General features: G+C 39.7%; 1 protein-coding gene across 1 annotated transcript in view; it reads left to right on the top strand.

Annotated features, from left to right (window-relative positions):
* The window catches only part of RAB31 (RAB31, member RAS oncogene family), a 149,010-nt gene that overhangs the window by 94,520 nt on the left and 34,440 nt on the right, over positions 1 to 20,050 (top strand). The window contains exons 4-5 of the mRNA XM_025364959.1: positions 6,406 to 6,477; positions 7,503 to 7,609. Coding sequence (XP_025220744.1) covers positions 6,406 to 6,477; positions 7,503 to 7,609 — 179 coding nt within the window. The remainder of the gene's footprint in view (positions 1 to 6,405; positions 6,478 to 7,502; positions 7,610 to 20,050) is intronic.

Below are 20,050 nucleotides of genomic sequence, written 5' to 3'. Positions count from 1 at the left end.
AAAAAAAAAAAAAAAAAAAAAAAAAACCACTAATCCAGCTGGGTGCAGTGGCTCATGCCTTTAATTCCAGCACTTTGGGAGGCTGAGGCAAAAAGATCACTTGAGTCTAGGAGTTGAAACCAGCCTGGGCAACGTAGCGTGAACTTGTCTCTATAAAAACTTAAAAAAAAAATTAACCGGGTATGGTGGCACACACCTGTAGTCCCAGGTACCTGGGAGGCTGAGATGAGAGGATGACTTGAGCCCAGGAGGTTGAGACTGCAGTGAGCCGTGATGGCACCACTGCACTCCATCCTGGGTGACAGAGTGAGACACTGTCCCAATCAATCAGTAAAAGTAATCCATGCCTTGCTCCCAACACCGTTTTTGTGGAAAGATGTTTGGATGTGTGTTGCGTCATTTTCTGCTAAATGAGGCTTGCGGCACATCTTGTCAGGAGTCAGGTGCTCATCAGGTCTGTTCTAAAACCCAGCTTCCTCCTGGTACTGTTGCTTCAACCCTTGGATCCCTGAGTGCTGAGAAAACTTTTTGACTCTAACAACACATTCAAAGAAAAATGAAAGAAAGGGAAAAAAGGAAAAAGACACCCCCTGTCATTGCAGAAGTAATGTATCATGAGATAACAGAAACTTTTTTGAATAATTCAGAAATCGCAAAGCAAGTGGTGGTTTGTCTGTACTGCCATTATTTACAGAGAACATCTTAACAGTTCGATGTATCGTCTCCCAGCCCCATTTTATTCAACTCTGCATACACTCGGGTTTTAGGACGTCTGAGTAGGCATATTAACTAGGCCACTGCTTCTCTGTGGAGGGAGAGGGTCTATGTAAAAGTCGGAAGCATTCTTCTGAATGGCACAGAAAGAACATTCAGTAATGTGTTTTTCCATTCAACTTTTGCCAGCTGAGAATGTTGAGAATTTCAGGAATTTTCTTCTACCGCTTCTGTCTTTGTTTGAATCCCAGTGGACCTTGGGCTCTTTTTGGCACTTGCCCTTGACTCTCCCTGATGGTGGCCTTGCACCTGACCGGCCACAGAGCAGCATAGGCGCCCAGGCCAAGCCTGAGCGACTCAACAGGGACAGAGCGTCCTCTGGAAATCATAATACGAAGCCCATCACTCCGAGTTCCTGGACCTGATGCCAGAGCATTCTGGCTTGGATAATTCTCATCTGGGAGGCAGAGCCCAGCTGGAGCTGTGCTTGTTTGGAAACTTCATGTATTTTCCACCACTGCCCATTCCTGACTTGCAGGATTTGGCTGCTGTAGAATTTACGATGCCACAAACCTGCATTTAAGGAATGTTGCCTGAGGCAGAGTGGGTGGTCTAAAGGATTAGGAGATTTCCTGGAATAGGACTTTCCACTGTGCTGCTGAGGGGTGTGTGTTTGTGTGTGCGTGCGTGTGTGTGTGTGCATGTGTGTGCTTGTGCGTGCATGTGCGTGTGTGTGTGTGCGTGTGTGTGTGTGTGCGTGTGTGTGTGCGCACGTGCACATGCATGCACATAGGGCAGTACAGGATGGGAAAACCAGAGACGTGCCCTACAGGGAAGGCGAGAGCCTCCATCCTGAGCCTGTTTTCACCTTGACCGCGAGCTCTGGACCGTTGTCCCAGAGCTGGAAAAAACCTCAGCTTCATCTCTGACCCCACCCACTGCACCAGTTTCACAAAATAAGAAAAGCAGGATAGAGCCAAGCCAAGCCTCAGGTCTTTCTTTGAGTCCAGTTCTCTTCACTGCCCCTAAGGTGGGTCCTGATCACACTAGGTCCCTAGATATTAATAAATACTACTTGGAAAAAAAACCAAAATAAATAGGTTTCTTTACTGTAGAAAATTTTCAGATCCTTTAATGCACTAATTATGCTTTGTAAACATCCAGGGAAGCATTGTTATACATGGTGTTTCTCACACTTATTTGGCCAGGAAACCTTTTTTCCTGGCCACCTCCAGGTGGTCTAGTGTTCTGCAGAAGACCCTCAGGAAAATACCACACTAGGCTGTCTTGCCTCGTGTGCCATTTGATATTTTACAAACACCTAAGTCTAATTGCTGCTGGATATTCCATCATATGGCTAAGCCAAAATTTATGTGTCCATTCCTTAATTGTTAGACATAGAGATTGATTACAGTTTTTCAGCATCATTGATAATTCTCAAATGAATTCTGGTTACTTTGTAACCATCTCTAATTATTCCTTACGAGGCAGAATTGTCAGATCAAAGTATCTGAACATTTGCAAGATTCTTGAAACACATTGTCCAGCTGCTTTCCAGAAAGGTCATGTTCATTTATTTTCTGCCAGCTGCTGGAGGTGGGGCAGGGTGAGTGTCCATCTGTGAAAGCTGAGCAGTCTGAGAAGCTCCAAGAGCTTGAAGAAGGCCATTCCCTTCTCCCCCACCGTAGGGACCTCCAGCAATTAGAAAACAAATAATCACACACACTAAGGACATAAACAGCTATTTCTTTTGAGGAGACACGCTTGGGTTTTCACAGTTCCCTGTGCTGTTTCTAAATAATTGAATGACATCTGAAAATTTTCTCAACATTTTAATTTGGTCTTCTAGATGTTTTGTTGGGTAGTCAGAGAAGAAGAGATTTTGAATTGGCATCTGTTGTGCTAATTTTCAAATAACCTTTCAAGGTAAGATGTAAAAATAAAGCTTTATCAGCCTCCTGTGACTGTGAACTTTATTTCTAGAAGAATCTTTTTATGTGAGCATTCCATCAGTCTTAATTCTGACCCCACAGGAATTGGATTATGTCATGTTGAGTACTGAGGCTGATTGTGGTGCTTTTGTTTTATGTTTGTAAGGGGGAAAAGCATATGCGTTGTAGACTAGAAGTGATTTATCCTTTTTGTCCTCCACCAAGATCATCCTTTGGTCAATGCATTATTGGGTTTTGGAACTGAGACGTGAACTTCTAACTCATTAAAACCCTCAAGTCCCCAGCAATAAAGTCAGTTAAGTGGCTTCACCAACAGATTTATTTCAAAGTGATTCCATTTGGAGGAAGGAAAGAATGAGTAATGTATTATATACCAAGATCTCTTCAATAATTCATGAGACCTCCACACACCAGTGACCGTTTTAGATTCAGTTCATGGTGTTTTAGCCTAAAATGAACTCTCTCTGTCTTAGAAGACACCCGCAGTGTGCTCCTCTTTGAGCTTGAGTCCATGAATGTCTTTACTTTTGGGAAATAAAGTTTGCATTGACTGCTACTTTGTGTGTTTATGTGAACCACTCTTATATGGAGACTATTTTGAAAAAAATGGGCATTTTGGATAATCGGGGTAAAAAGAGACTGTATCTGCAGTCCTTACCCTTTGAAAAGTAGGAAAGTTTCAAACAATTCTTACTTTTTCCTCCCTTTGGGCAGGAATTCTGATTTTGTTTTTTAAGTGTAAGGAGTAGATTGCCAAATGGTGAGTTAAAAATAGATTTATGGATGCCTAATAATTATGCCAGACACAGTGTTGGGCAGTCAGTGAGTATGGAAAGGCACGCATGTGACAAATGTCGCTGTCCCCAAGTGCGTTCCGGAATGGGGGCAGTGGGTGGGGCCAGCCCTTCGGCATCTTTGGCCACCAGACAGTTCAGCTGTGAACTCCTTGGTTCACCCTGAGCTTCGTCCAGCCTTCTCCCTTCTCTGAAACCCGCAGAGGCTCCAGAGTCCTTTCTCTTCAGGGTGGAGACCTGCATGGAGGGATGGAGGCAGGGAGGGTGGCCCACTTCCTTTCCACACTGTTGTGAGTGCCTCACCGGCATTCCTCAGTGCAGTAACAGGGAAACCTGGGAACTCAGATTATTTCCAAATACCATCATTTCAGTTTGGCAGGTATTGATCCAATGATGAGTATCGTGGGAAAGAAAATAATGAGTTAGGGTTTTGTTGCTTGCCAGAAAAGCTTCAGGATCCACTTCTCCTTCCTCCCTGCTCTCTCCCCGCTGCCCGATAAAAACAGCTGCTTTGTTCAAAACTTAAAAACCATATTACTTAAAACTCATTGTAAAAAATTATGCTATACAGATGCTTATAAGGAAAATTTAAAATCACTGGAAATCCCACCTGTTAAGATTTAGAGGAACCTCGTGTTATTCCTGCATACAGAGACATACTCTCACACACATTTTACCCTACATTATATTATCATATAATAATAAATTAAGTACATAATAAATGATACATTATATGCTATATGTGCTGTTTGAGACTATTTTTCATCTAACGGTATGTCAAAGATATCTTTTCCTGTAAATAAAAATCATCATTTTAATGTCTATAGAATATCATTACATACATATATGTATTAATCTGTGCACAAAATAACATAGACTGGGTGGCTTAAACAACACCCGTTGATTTCTTACCATTTGGGAGCTGGGAAGGCCAAGATCAAGGTGCTGGCATGTACAGTGCCTGTGAGGGCCCCCTTTCTGGTATGCAGATACTCACCTTCTTGCTGTATCTCACATAGGGGCAGGGCGGGGAGGGAAGAGAAATCTGGTCTCCTTCTCTGCGTATAAGGGACTGATTCCATCAGTGACCTCATCTAATCCTAATTACCTCCCAAAGGCCCCACCTCCTAATACCACCACGTTGGGAGTTAGGGTTTCAATACATAGATTTTAGGGGAGACACAAACATTCGGTTCATAACATTATACCATGAGTCAATTCCCGTTTGCTCCCGTATGCAGCACAGGATGTGTCTTCCTGTGTGTGACAGTCATTCCAGTATATATTCCTCTCAGTGGAATTGCTGGGTCAAATGGGACACACATTTCAACTTTTGATTATGTTACCAACAGTTGCTCTGAAAGAAGATATTCAGCACATTCCATACAGAGCATGTGTGCCTCCCTTCTGAAACCTACACCAACACTGAACATCACACATCTTTTTACGATGTAATCATTTATAAGTGTCTCCTTATTTTTATTGGTGTTCCTCCAATTCTAATTGAACATGTTTTAAAATATTTATTGGCAATTTATGGCTTCTGTGATTTACCTATATCTATGTCTTTGTCCATTTTTCTATTAAGCCATCTTTTTCTTACTGACTTTCAAAACCCCTCCAGGATACTTTTTTTTTTTTGAGATTGAGTCTCACTCTGTCTTCCAGGCTGGCATACAGTTTTGCAATCTTAGCTCACTGCAACCTCTGTCCCCCGGGTTCTAGCGTTCCTCCTGCCTCAGCCTCCCGAGTAGCTGAGATTACAGGCATCTGCCATGCCCACCTAATTTTTGTATTTTTAGTAGAGACAGGGTTTCACCATATTGGCCAGGCTGGTCTCAAACTCCTGACCTCAGGTGATCCTGCCTGCCTCAGCCTCCCAAGTGTTGGGATTACAGGCGTGAGCCACCACACTCGGCCCCTCCAGGATACTTTTTAATTAAAAAAAAAAAAATGCAGATTAAGACTGGACCCTTCTCCAAAATACATATAAAGTGCACGCATTCTGAGACTAATGAGCTCCCCTGTCTGGGGATGAACGATGCTAGTGAGCAGCGGCACTTGCTTTGTTAACATTTTGGAATGGAGCTCCTCTGCTGTCTTGTCATTTGTGGACCTTAGGTAGGTGAGGAAGCCCCGCGTTGGGGAGGTGGCAGCCCTCCAGACCCGAGGCAGCTGCTGCCAAAGCTGCCCTTGCTGATTGGTCTTCATTAACGGCTCAGCGAGGGTCCTGTGATCTTTGCCAGTGTTCCCTTTCCCTCTCCTTGCCATACTTCTTTCCTTTACTGCTGCATAATTCTAATGAGATTGCCCTGGGTCGGTCAGTCATATTAGAGAAATGATGAGCAGCAGAGAAAAGAAAATTCACAAGATGGTAACATTTAAAATAAAATTTGTTTTTGGCTTTTACCCAAGAGTAGATTTCATGGTCAGTAAGCCACAAGTATATATATGTGTTGATGAGGAGGAAAATTTCTTATTTAATATGAACCCTGGGGCTAGGCGTAGTGGCTCACACCTGTAATACCAGCACTTTGGGAGGCCGAGGCAGGTGGATCACCTGAGGTCGGGAGTTTGAGACCAGCCTGGCCAGCATGGTGAAACTCTGTTTCTAATAAAAATAGAAAAATGATCCAGATGTGGTGGCGCATGCCTGTAATCCTGGCTACTCCGGAGGTCAAGGCACAAGAATCGCTTGAACCCAGGAGGTGGAGGTTGCAGTGAGCCAAGATTATGCCATTGCACTCTAGTCTGAGTGACAAGAGTGAAACTCCATCTCAAAAAAATAAAATAAAATAAAGAATAACATGAACCCTGGAAAAATTAGATGGGGAAGGAATTTAGGGATCCTATAGGGATGATGTAGGATAAAACTTTTATGTTTAATTTGGGATTGAATAAAGTCTGTTCACTTGGGCCTAAAACTGTTCATTGTTCTTAAACAGTTTCATTCATTGGCTCCCATGTACTATCGAGGCTCAGCTGCAGCTGTTATCGTGTATGATATTACCAAGCAGGTAAGAATGTCTCCTTCAGAATTTAGATGTCATTTATGGTGGTTCTCTCACTTAGAGAGACTGAAGCAAAGACGTCACTGCTTGCGTCTTCCCAGTTGCGTGCCACTATATATTGAGTTTATTTCGTGTATATGTAACAAAGCATCCCATATTTATCTGCTAAATTAAACAACAATGACCATTCATTCTTAAAATTGACTGTAGAGGCAAAGTCATGCCTGCTAGTACTATTCTGCAGAATGTCAGCTTTTAAAGGAAAGGAAAATAGTTTTTAATTTCTGCATGCTTTATAATTACAGAATACTTATTTTTGTTAGTGTTTCAGTCATACTACTTACTTAAAATGCCAAGCATAACATTTGTGTGCGTGTCAGTAAATCTTTGTGTGTTTGTGTATATGTAATATATTTTTAGTTATAATGTTGAAGGTTTTAGACTTCCATCAACAAATAACTGCAGTAGTTTGATGACATTTTTTCCCACTCCTGCAAATCGAATTATTTGCTTTTTTTCTCTGGAGTGTTGACTCAGCACATAAGACTATCAGTTTAGTGACCCATCACTGCTACCTTCCACGAGTTCCTGACCACTTCTACCTAAATGTGGTGTGTTGCCTTTGACCTGTTTTCTAGAGGACAATTGTGAGTGAAGGGCCAACAGGAGGACAGGACTCTAGAGACACATGATTCTTTCTTGGTGTAAGCATGAGCATTTACTTAGTCCTGTTATTCTTATTCATGCGGAGTCCAGGCTATCATTTTAAATTAACATTATTTATAGGAGAAAAATCATGATATGATTTTCTTAACTAGATCAAGTTTTAATTTTAGAAAACTTTACATGGTCTATTAAAGTGTATTTCAGCTAACATTAACTTTTGTGCCCAGACAGAGGTAGTATGTTAATCTGCATGAGTCTCCTAAAAGTATTTTTCTCCATTAAATTGTACTGGGCTTGTATTTCTGCTTGGTGGAAATATTATATTGAGGGGTTTTTCTAATGATTTCTGTATACTGTTGGTTTAGGATTCATTTTATACCTTGAAGAAATGGGTCAAGGAGCTGAAAGAACATGGTCCGGAAAACATTGTAATGGCCATCGCTGGAAACAAGTGCGACCTCTCAGATATTAGGTAAGACGCATTTTAATATCTTTTGTGTAGATATTATCCTCCGTCCCTGAATGTCATCCCTGAGTGTACAAAGGTATCATCCCTTTGTTATGTCTGCCCTCAGTGTAATAGTTAATGGCCTTTCACTTGTGGTAGTCAATGTGGCATTGATTCAACCAGAGAAGAAATAACGGAAAATGATAGGGAAATGCAAATCTGGTGTACCATACAATGATAAATGTTAAAATTATAATTCCTGTACATAACACAGTTACATCCCTGACTCTACATATCTTTGGGCTAAACGGTTTTATTATTTCTGTTGTTACTTTTTCCATTTTTATTATCATTATGACTACTAGCACAATTTTAGTAACACTATGGTAATGGTCATCCCTATCGTAATGACCATTAGAATTCTTAAAATTTTTCATGGCATACCTGTTTGTTTTAGTTCTAGATTTTACCTTAAGAATATAGTCAAGGGCCGGGCGCGGTGGCTCAAGCCTGTAATCCCAGCACTTTGGGAGGCCGAGACGGGCGGATCACGAGGGCAGGAGATCGAGACCATCCTGGCTAACACGGTGAAACCCCGTCTCTACTAAAAAGTACAAAAAACTAGCCGGGCGTGGTGGTGGGCGTCTGTAGTCCCAGCTGCTCGGGAGGCTGAGGCAGGAGAATGGCGTAAACCCGGGAGGCGGAGCTTGCAGTGAGCTGAGATCGGGCCACTGCACTCCAGCCTGGGCGACAGAGCGAGACTCCGTCTCAAAAAAAAAAAAAAAAAAAAAAAAGAATATAGTCCAGTACGTAATCTCACTATTTTGTTCTTAAATCAGAATATGACACATTGTATGTGAGTACCTTGACTTCCCCCAGTGGTACTGGGTTATTGAAACTTCCCGTATCTGAAAGGAGGTTGTGGGGATCCAGTACACATGAATTAGAGATTTGATGATAGCTTTGCCTAGCCTGGTAAGCTAGCTATTTTACTAAATAAATACATTATTTAAAAAAGGAAATAGTGAATTTGTGTATCTCCATTCTCTTGGTTAATTTAATTCTCAGGAATTCTAGTAGCTGATTTTCATAAAGACAACTACATCGTGCTTCTGGTTTTGCAAATCAAAATGTGATTAAACCAAAGCGAAATAAACAGTCGATGGAAATGGATCTTGCAAAAGCTCTTAACATAGCATTTAACAAATTGTTCTGTTTCTTTGGGATTTCAAAAGTTTGTATCACCTTGCATCTGGTTGGTTTATAATAACAGCCATAAACACCACTTAATCGTTTATTTTTCTGGGATTTGGACAGATCTTCAAACTTCCCAGACTTAGTTCAGATATCCACCTCCTTTACTGTAAACCTCAAACAGCTTGCTTGTCTAGTGTTCCCAGCAGAATCACCTTAACCTTGGTCATGGGAAGGATGAGGTGGGTGTGTAGAGACAACCTTTGCTGAGAGAAGGTGCTATCTCTAAAACCCCCTAATGATGGGACTAATGTGCACCTTTGAGTGGAACCAAGTTTTGTGTATCGTGGGAATGCTGATGGACTAGAATTTAAGCAGAGAACGATTTAAACTTGCAGAGTATCAGTTAGGATTCTTGGTTACGTGGATCCAAAACACAATTGAAATTCAGGAGAAAGGGGAATTATTGGAAGGTACTGTTATCCACATGGTAAAAACAGAACTGCCTTCAGCTCTGGCATTTGACATGTTCCAGAGTTAGTCTCTGGAGAGATGCTGGCCTGGCGTTGTCTTCATTTCCAGTCTAAAATGCCAGGGAGGAACTCCCCACGTTAAGAACAGGCGTGTGTGGCCAGGAGGGGATTGGTAGTACGAGATGGTATTTCCCAACATTACTGTGAGAAGGGGAAGGCAGGTGGTCTTGAAGAGGGACAGCTCCTAGAAAAGTGTAGCCTGGCCAGACAAAACATACCTGTGACATATAGATGTGGCTACCAGCACCCAAGGATACGCTGTGTTTCGGGGTGGAATTCACCTTTTGTGCACAGGTACGGCATTCTTCTTGATGAGCGTTCTGATTTGTGCTCAGCTGATTCTTACATGTGCAATTTTCAATGTGCCCCAGCTAACATAATCTATTCATCTCACTTCCAACCGTGAATTAACTTACAGCCTCTCTATCCCAGTGGGAGAAAATGCAGGGCCATCCAGCTGCTACCTGTAGTGGTGGTGTCATGGGGCCACTGTCCCATGCATCCAGCCTCCCTGGTAATATCTCTTCTCCTCTTGTTTGGCCTCGGTGAGGTCTGAATGTGGCTCCTCGAGATCCTGCAGTTGTGTTTTAAAGTGTGGCATGTATATCTTTTGTTATACACAGTTATTTTAGATGATACGTGTTATTGAATCAGGCAACAAGAAGCTGACTGCCTTTAAAACTCTGATTAGGTCAGTGAGAAAGACTAGTTGGACACTAATTCGTTGTAAATTTTTAGACATTTAATATGTTGTATTGAGGTAAATTACAAAACATCACGATCACCTGTTTTAAGTGTACCGTTCAATGACTGTTAGTGTATTTTTAGAGTTGTACAATCATCTCATGTCTAATTTTAGAACATTTCCGTCACTCTGTGAAGAACGTCATGCCCATTTATACTCACTCTCAATTTCCAACGCCTTCCAGCCCTGGTAATCACTAATCTACCTTTTTGTTCCCCTAAATTTGCTTTTTCTGGACATTTTGCATAAATGGAATCGTACAATATGTGGTCTTTTGTGACCACCTTCTTTCAGTTAAGCATGTGTCAGTGATGCATTCATTTTTATGACTGAATGGTATTTCATTGTATGAATATACCACATTTTATTTATTCATTTACACATTAACATTTGAATTGCTTCTACTTTTTTGCTATTATGAAAAATGTTCCTATGAACAATCATGTACAAATTTTGTGTGGATGTATGTTTTCATCTCTCTAGGCTATGTACCTAGGAGTGGCATTTCTGTGTCATATGATAACTCTTTTTAATAATTTTAGGAACTCATAAACTGTTTTCCAAAGTAACTGCAAGATATCCATATCCTCACCAACATTTATTGCCTTTTTGATTATAGGCATCCCAGTGGGTGTGAGATTGTGTCATTGTGGTTTTCCTAATGACTAATAATGTTATAGTAAATATCTTTTCATATGTTTATTGGCCATTTGTATCTCTTCTTTGGAGAAATGTCTCTTCAAATCCTTTGCCTAATTTTTAGTTGGATTGTCTTTTTATTATTGAGTTGTAAGGGTTCTTTATGTACTCTGAATAAAAGTCTCTTATCAAACATATAATTCGCAAATATTTCCTCTCATTCTGTGGATTGTCTTTTCACAATTTTTACTGTGTGCAAAAGTTTATGTCCAGCTTATCATGTTTTTCTTTTATCTCTTGTTCACAAGTGATTGGCTAAATGGACATCACAAATATTTATTCATGTTTTCTTAGTGCTTACATTTAGGTCTGTCATCCATGTTGAGTTACTTTTTGTATGTAATGTAAGATAGGGGTCCAAATTAATCTTTTTCCATGTGGATATCTAATTACCCCCACACCAGTTGTTGAACAGATAGTTTCTCTCCCATTGAATCTTTTGGGGTACTTCTGTCTAAAACTAGTCAACCACGAATGTGGTCTTATTTTTATCCTCTTAACTTTATTAGTTATCTACACGTCTGTCCTGACACTAGTGTTATACTATTTTGATTGCTGTAGCTTTGTAGTAAGTTTGAAATTAAAAATTGTGAGTCCTTCAACTTTGTCCTCTTTTTCAAGATTGTTTGACTATTCTGGACCCTTAACATTTTCATATGAATTTTAGGATCTATTTCTTAATTTCTGAAAAACAAAAGGGAACTTTGATTTTAATAGAAATTATGTTGAGTCTTTAGACCAATTCAAGTGTTAATCCCATCTTAACAATTTTAAGTCTTCCCATCCATCAATGTGAAATGTCTTTTCATTTTATTACGTCTTCTTTAATTTCTTTTAGCAACGTTTTATAGCTTTCAGTTTATAAGTCTTGCATTTGTTTTATTTATTCTTAAGTATTTGATATTTTTTGATGGTATTGTGAATGGGATTGTTTTCTTATTTATGGCATTGCTTTTGGTTAGTGTGTAGAAATACAATTGACTTTTGTATGTTTATCTTGTATCCTATAACTTTCCTGAACTCGTTTATTAATTTTAGTTGTTTTTTAGTAAATTATCTGGAGTTATCTATATAGGAGATTATATTATCTGGGAATAAAGACTATTTTACTTCTTTCTTTCCGATATGGGTGCCTTTTAGTTCTTTTTCTTGACCAATTTCTCTGGCTGGAATCTCTAAAACAATCTGGAGTGAAAGTAATGAGAGTGCACATTCTTGTTTCTTCCTGATCTTAGGGATAAAGCATTTAGTCTTTCTCCAGTAAGTATCACACTAACTGGTTTCACATATATCCTTTTTATTCTGTTGAAGAAGTTTCCTTCTGTTCCTAGTTTGTTGAAGGTTTTTTGTCATGATCGAATGTTGGATTTTTTCCAAAACAATTTTTGCATATGTAATTACATGTTAATTGATTTTTGGATGTTAAACTAGTCTTGCATTCCTGGGATAAATCACACTTGGTTATGATGCATAATCCTTTTTATACATTGCTGGGTTTAGTTTGCTAGTGTTTTGTTAAGGATTTTTATGTCTATATTCTTAAAGGATATTAGTCTGTAGTTTCCATTTCTTACAATATCTTTGTCTAGCATTGGTATCAGGGCAATAACAGTCCTATAGAATGAGTTGGTAAGAGTTCCCACCTCCTCTGTTTTCTAGAAGAGTTTGTGAAGGATTGATGTCATTTCTTTTTGTTTCTCTACATCAACCTGGTCTCCATGATGTCAATTCTTTTTTTTAAATTTTATATTAGATTTATTTTTTGAAAGATAAGCATTGTGTTTTAAAACACATGACAATACTATATGATAACATGTAAAAAATTAAATGGTTCCTTAATATCAACTATACAGTGTTAAAATGCACTTTGTTTGAATCCAGAAAAATGGAGTCTATACGTTGCAATGAATTGCAGTTACATGTCAATCTTTTAGTCCATGGGTTACCGCTACCCTGCCTTTTTTCCCTTTGAAATTGATTTGTTGAAGAAACAGATTCATCTCTCCTACGCAGCTTTATGAAATCTGAATTTTCCTTGTTGTTTCCTAACGGTGTTATTTAACTTGTTCCCCTATGCCCTTTAAATAAATTGTTAGATTTAGACTTGGTCAGAATCGAACTGTTGGTAATCTACTAAGTGATTATGGTTAGCAAAATGGTGACATTCAAATTCTGTCTTTCCTTCTTCATTTGTTGCATGCAGTGCATCCATAGAGAAACTTCCTCAAATCAACTACAATATTTAATTATACTGAGGTACAGTGTATATGAAAGAGTATGAAAGGGAAGGAAAATGCTTGATATATTCTGTATTTAGAAGGTTTTAAAGTAATGAAATGATTCTATAATACCCTCCCAAATGACCAATGAGGTTTTTTGTTTCATTTTAAAACTCATTAATTTAAACAAACTTTATATCTTTAAATTGCAGGTATTATTTTACTAATGCACAAATGGTCTAATTTGTATGATGTCAGTTCTTTAAGTGTTATCTAATTTGCTGTGTAGTTCATAGTATTCTCTTATAATCTTTTTTTCTTAGTCCCATGACCAATTAAATAATCCTTCTAATTTGTGTAAGGTCAGTAGTCATGTCTCCTTTTCCATTCCTAATTTTAGAAGTTTGAAACTTCTCTCTTTTTTTCTCATTCAATCTAGCCAATAGTTTGTCAGTTTTGTTGACCTTTTCAAAGAACCAGTGGTTTTTAGTTTATTTTTTTTCATTATTTTTCTCTTTCATTTCTTTATCCTCTAATTGTTATTTCCTTCCTCCTGTTTGCTTCGGATTTGCTTTGTTCCTCTTTTTCTAGTTCGCTGAGGAGAAAGGTTAGCATATTTATTTGAGATCTTTTTGAATGTAGGCATTTATAGTTATAAATTTTCCTGTAAGCACTGCTCTAGCTGCATCTCATAGGTTTTGATATGTTGTTTTTAACTATCTCAAAATATTTTCTAATTTGTGTTCTAACCCGTTATTTATTTAATAGCATATTGTTTAATCTCCACATATTTGTGCAATTCCCAAATTTTGACTTTTCATCATTTCTAATTTAATTCCATTGTAATCTGAAACATACTTTGTATGATTTTAATTATTTTACATTTACTGAGGCTTGTTTTATGGCTTAGTATATGGTCTGTCCTGGGGAATGTTCCAAGTGAGCCTCATGCCACTAAGTTTTTAACACCTATTTTTATACTTGCTATTCTCTCTTAGAGAGAGAAAGTCTAAGGTTGAGGGCCCTCTGCAGACAACTGTCTCTAACTAGAGTTTAATTATATTTTGTCCTTATCATATTTATTTTTAGGATTACATTCTCTTTATGATAGTTGACACTAGTGTTGCGTTTACAACAGTGATATAAAATTTATTTTAAAATATTAAAAAAGTTGATTTATGCACATGACACGATTATCTACACAGAAAAGCCCAAAGAATATGCCAAAAAAGTTCTAAAAATACTAAGTGGGTTCAGCAAAGTTGTGGGATACAAAAGCAACATGGAAAAATCAATCAGATTTCTATATATTAATACTAACAATACATATGCAGAAACTGAAATTTAAAACACGATATTCTTTACAATTGCTCCAAAGAAAATGAAATACTTAGGCATATATTTAACAAAACATATATAGGAGCTGTATGCTGAAAAGTACAAAATGTTGATAAAAGAAGTCGAATAAGACTTGAATAAATGGAGAGACATATTATGTTCATGAATCGAAATTCTCAACGTAGTAAAGATGTTCATTCTCTTCAAATTGAGTTATAGGTTTAAATGAAGTTTCTGTCAAATCTTAGCAAGGTTTTTTGTAAACATAAATAAGCCTATTCTAAAATTTATATGGGAAATCACAGACACTGAATAGCTAAAACAATACTGACAAAGAAGGATATAATGGAAAGAATCACTGTTCTATATGAAGGCTTACTATATAGCTACAGTAATCGAGACCGTATGGTATTGGCAGTGAGATGGATGCATAGATCAATGGAACAGAATAGAGAACCCAGAAATAAATCTACACAAATATGCTCAATTGAGTTTTTGACAAAGATGCAAAGGTAGTTCAACAGAAGAAGCAATTCAGCCGATGACCTTTTCAACAAATAGAGTAATCGGACATCAATAGGCAAAACAAAAACAAACCTCAAACTTATATAAAATTAGTCTAAAATGAATCACAGGCTTTAATGTAAAATGTTAACCCCTAAAACTTTTAGAAAAACTTCTAAAAGAAAATAAATTTAAAGATCTGGGGTTAGGCAGAGTTCTTAGACTTAGTAAAAGCACAATTCATATAAGGAAATACTGATAAATTGGACACCCTTAAAATTTAAAAACTTAAAAATATTTGCTCTGTGAAATATTGGTGTGTGAAGAGGATGAAAGACAAGCTACAGACTAGGAGGAAGTATTTGCAAACTATATATCTATAAGGGACTAGTATGTAGACTGTATAAAGAACTCACAAAACTTATATGAAAAATTTGAAAATGGGCAAAAGACATAAACAGATATTTCACCTGAGAGAATGGAAGATGGTGAGGAAGGATGTAAAACGACGTTCAATATCATCATCAAACCTATCAGAATGGCTAAAATAAAAATCAACAACATCACCTAATGCTGGTGAGGATATGGAAAAACTGAGTCATCCATACATTGCTGGTGTGAATGCAAAATGGCACAGCCACTCTGGAAAACAGTTTGGCAGTTTCTTATAAAACTAAACATGCAGTTACCATATGGCCTAGCAATCACATTCTCGGGCATTTATCCTGGAGAAATGAAAACTTATGTTCACACAAAACCTGCACATGAATATTCATAGACACGTTATTTGTAATAGTCCTAAACTGGGATCAGCCCAGATGTCCTTCAGCTACGAATGGCTAAACAAACTGTGGTGCATCCATACCGTGGACTACTACTCAGCACTAAAAGGAAGCAAACTGCTGATACGCGCAGCTCGAATGCATCTTCAGGGGAATTGTGCTGAGTGAATGAAGCCAGTCCCAAAGGTTTCACAGTGCATGGTTCCATTTATATAACATTTTAGAAGTAGAGGATAGATTACTGATTGCCACGGGCTATGGTAAGGGGAAGTAGGGGTGGGGGACGGGGAGGAAAGTGGGCATGGATTTGAAAGAGCAACGTAAGGGACCCTGTGGCTTTGGCACTGCTTGGTGTCTTCTCTGTGGTGGTGGACACAGGAACCTACACAGGTGATAAAATTGTATAGAGCTTAACTCACATACATAAGTGCATACAAGTAAAACTGGAGAAATCTGAATAAGATAGAATGCAACAATGACAATGTCCTCTTTGTGATATTATACGATAGTTTTCCAAGATGTGACCATTTAGGGAAACTGGGCAAAGTGTATGAGGAATCGCTTGGTACTGTTTCTTACAACTGCATGTAAATGAATCTACGGTTATCTCAGTAAAAAATCTGATTAACAAAAAGTTGATTTAGATAAAAATAATAAATATTAGAACAGTGAGGTAAGGCTATGTGTAATATATATGCATTATATATATTATATACACATGGCAAGAATTGCAAAGGGGAATGTATTTGACAAAAGTTTTATAAGCACACTGGGCCAGGTGATTAAATGAACCATCTCCAGCACACCTAAGGTACAAAAGATAAACAGGGTAACTGTATTAAAAACTCCTGTTTAGGAAAGAGGGAAAGGGAAGCCTGCTGCCTGGGTCTCTGCCCAGGGTGTCTGCCTCCTGTGAGACAGGAATAGTCGGTAAGTGATAGGGCCTGGGAACCTAGTGGGCACCAGCTTGTTGACACGTTTCTATGGCAGGGGAATCGGTTCTTGGTCAGTAATCTGGCTGCTCCAGATTCTGCCTGCTGATATAATCTTTCTGGGGAGTTAGCCAAACCTCTAAACCCCAGACCTTATTCAGAGCATGACCTTCTTTTACTCTAATCCCAAAGTACTTTGCTGTCCTGTAATTCCCAGAAAACTGTGTTTGATTTTTCACTGGGGGTTGTAGCAGGACAGTATGTAGATATATGTGTGTGTGTATGTAGATATGTGTGGGTGTAGATGTCTGTGTATGTGTGTGTGTGAGAGTGTGTGTGTAGATGTATGTGTGTATGAGTGTGTGTGTAGATATGTACGTGTGTGCAGATATGTGTGTGTAGATGTGTGTGTGTAGATGTGTATGTGTGTGTACATGTATGTGTGTATGAGTGTGTGTGTAGATATGTGTGTATGTAGATGTGTGTGTGTAGATGTGTGTGTGTGTAGATGTATGTGTGTATGAGTGTGTGTGTAGATATGTACGTGTGTGTAGATATGTGTGTGTAGATGTGTATGTTTGTGTACATGTATGTGTGTATGAGTGTGTGTGTAGATATGTATGTGTGTGTAGATATGTGTGTATGTAGATGTGTGTGTAGATGTGTATGTGTGTGTACATGTATGTGTGTATGAGTGTGTGTGTAGATCTGTGTATAGGGGTGTGTGTGTAGATGTGTGTGTGTAGGGGTGTGTGTGTGTGTTGGTGGAACTGGTCTCCACCAACACACTTCGGTTGTGTAAGCTTGTTGATCCTTGGAAGGAGCTCTGCCTGGCATATTTTGAGAATGTGCTGGATGGAAGTGGAATTAGCCCTCCAACCTTGGCTCAGCCCACTGAAGGCATTTGAGTGCAGAAGTACTTGGCACAGATTCCTGTTCAGTGTGTTTCATCTTCTTGCATGTTCCAGAAGACAGTATAAAGGTCCGCCCCACTCCCAGAGTGGAAGGCATTCAGAGGCATCTGGTCAGGTACACTCAGGATTTTTAGCTTGGATTTTTTTTCTAGGTTCCTGATCTTGGTGAGGGATTTTCCTGTCTTGAGCAACCCTAAACAAAATCTTCCTCTGCTCAAATTATTGTGAAACTGAAGTAATGTACGGTCCCTCTGAATTCAAGGCATGAAAGCAAAGTGGAATATGAGAAGACTGTCCTCGACTTTCACAGAGTAGGTGCTCAGGGCTGTAACCCCCGTCCTTCCTGCTGCCCTTCTCCCTCCGGGTGAATGTTGTGCTCGCTGCTCCCAGGGGTGGAGAATGTGCGGTTCCTGGTGGGTCAGGCCATTCTGTTCCCTCCGCCATCTGCTGATGCTGCAGTTAGGCTTGCAAAGTTGGGGACATTTAAGGGACTGACAGAGTTGCAAGAAAATAAGAACCTTAAATGGATTGAAGCCACAGGATCTGGGGTACCAGCTGACTTGCCTGGTCAAGATGGCAGGAGAACCGAGTCTGCATGCTGAGCTGGGGCTGGCAGCAAGGTTCTGAACAAGTAGCACATGGCATGGGGCTAATTCAAGGTCTCTGCTATTCTAGGAGGGCGGATTGGCCTAGGGTCTAAATAGAAAAGAAAACTTTGTCTCAGAAAGTCTGGGGAGCCCAACAGGAGACTGCATGGCCTTTTCCTGGGTCTGGCGGAAAAAGCAGGGCAGTAGAGTCTTGCAAAGAAAAAAGAGAGAAATAGGTTGTAACCTTGCCTCAGTGGTTTTAAAACTTTCATGAATTTAAGAAACCATAGTGCACTTGTTAAAAATTCTAGTTCTAAGAACCAGGTCCAGAGATTCGGATTCAATAGGAAGAAGGAGGCGAGGATATGTGCATTTTAAAAAGTGATCTTTTTACAAGTGGTCCAAGGGTCATTCTTGGAAAAGCGTTGCTTTCGGCAGTAGAAGTTTACCGTAGAGAAGAATGAGGAAGTCCCCGAATCTATCCTGGCAGCTGTCCAGGTCTCTAACTGCAGGCCGCACTGTCTGGGCTTCTTTCTTGCCCTTCAGGCCTCCTGGAGATGAAAACAATGACTCATCATCTTTCAGGATTCAAAAGTGGCGCCCATTATCCTAAGCAAATTAATCCAGGAACAGAAAATCAAATACTGCATGTTCTCCCTTATAAGGGGAAGGAAACATTGGGCACTCATGGACATAAAGATGGGAACAGACACTGGGGGCTTCAGAGGCAGGAAGGAGTGGGGGGCGGTTGCAAAACTTCCTCTTATGCTCAGTACGTGGGTGACAGAATCAAATGTACCCCAAATCTCAGTGTCACTCAGCATGCCTGTGTAACAAACCTGCACGTGTACCCCCCTGAATCTAAAATAAAAGTTGAAATTATTGGCTGTGCAGGGTGGCTCACACCTGTAATCCCAACACGTTGGGAAGCCGAGGTGGGCAGCTCACCTGAAGTTGGGAGTTCAAGACCGGACTGGCCAACATGGCAAAGCCCCGTCTCTACAAAAAATACAAAAATTAGCTGGGTGTGATGGTGCGTGGCTGTAATCCCAGCTACTTGGGAGGCTGAGGCACGAGAATTGCTTGAACCCAGGAGGCAGAGGTTGCAGTGAGCTGAGATCGCACCACTGCACTCCAGCCTGGGTGACAGAGTGAGACTGTCTCAAAATACAAACAAACAAACAAAAAAGTTGAAATTATTTAAAACACACACACACACAAAACACCAAACTGACACCATTGGCCCTGCATCTTTAATCTCTTCCAAAGCATTTCCAGGGCCTCTCTGCCCCGACCCCTTCACACCCCACACTCATAATCACCAGGAGAAGAGATGTGATTGGGTGCAAATTAATATGGGGCTCCCCTGTGTAGCTTGGATATTTTTCTAGGTTCCTGATCTTGGTGAAAGATTTTCCTATTTTGAACAACCCTAAACAAAATCTTCCTCTACTCAAAATTATTGTGAAGCTGGAGTAATGTGTGGTCCCTCTTCTGAATGGTTCAGCTCCCTTATATCCAGCCTGTGCTTGTTGCCTTTGGCTTGGGTAAGGGGTTAAGGTCACCTGGCTTTGGGACCTCTGTGAGAGGACCTGCAGGTATTTCAGGAACCATCTGCTTTAGGGCCATGTGGCCAGGATCCTCCACGAAGGAGGGAAGGTCAGAGGAAGAAGTTCATGTCCTATCCCCGCCTGGCCCTTAAGCAAGAATCACTCCCCCACATTTCCTCTGACAAGCATGGGCAGCCTTGACCTATGGCTGCCATAATAAGTCATTTCTTGGGAGAAATTACTCCAACCCCATCCATTCCGCAGAGCAGGTTCCAGTTCTACATTTCTTCTGCTTGATCTTGTTTTGTTGATTTTGAATTCTTGGCTCTACACAAATCCCCTTTGACTCTTCCCAATTTGAAACTCTTTCAGGCTTTCCTGGCCATTTTTGGACATTGCCTTCATTTCATGGCTTCTAATGGAACTGCGTTTCAGCCTCAAGGGTCTCCTGTTGGCATTTCCTTGGAA

Source organism: Theropithecus gelada, chromosome 18 (assembly GCF_003255815.1).
Source record: "Theropithecus gelada isolate Dixy chromosome 18, Tgel_1.0, whole genome shotgun sequence".
Taxonomy (NCBI): domain Eukaryota; kingdom Metazoa; phylum Chordata; class Mammalia; order Primates; family Cercopithecidae; genus Theropithecus; species Theropithecus gelada.
This window is presented reverse-complemented; position numbering and strand designations above follow the sequence as displayed.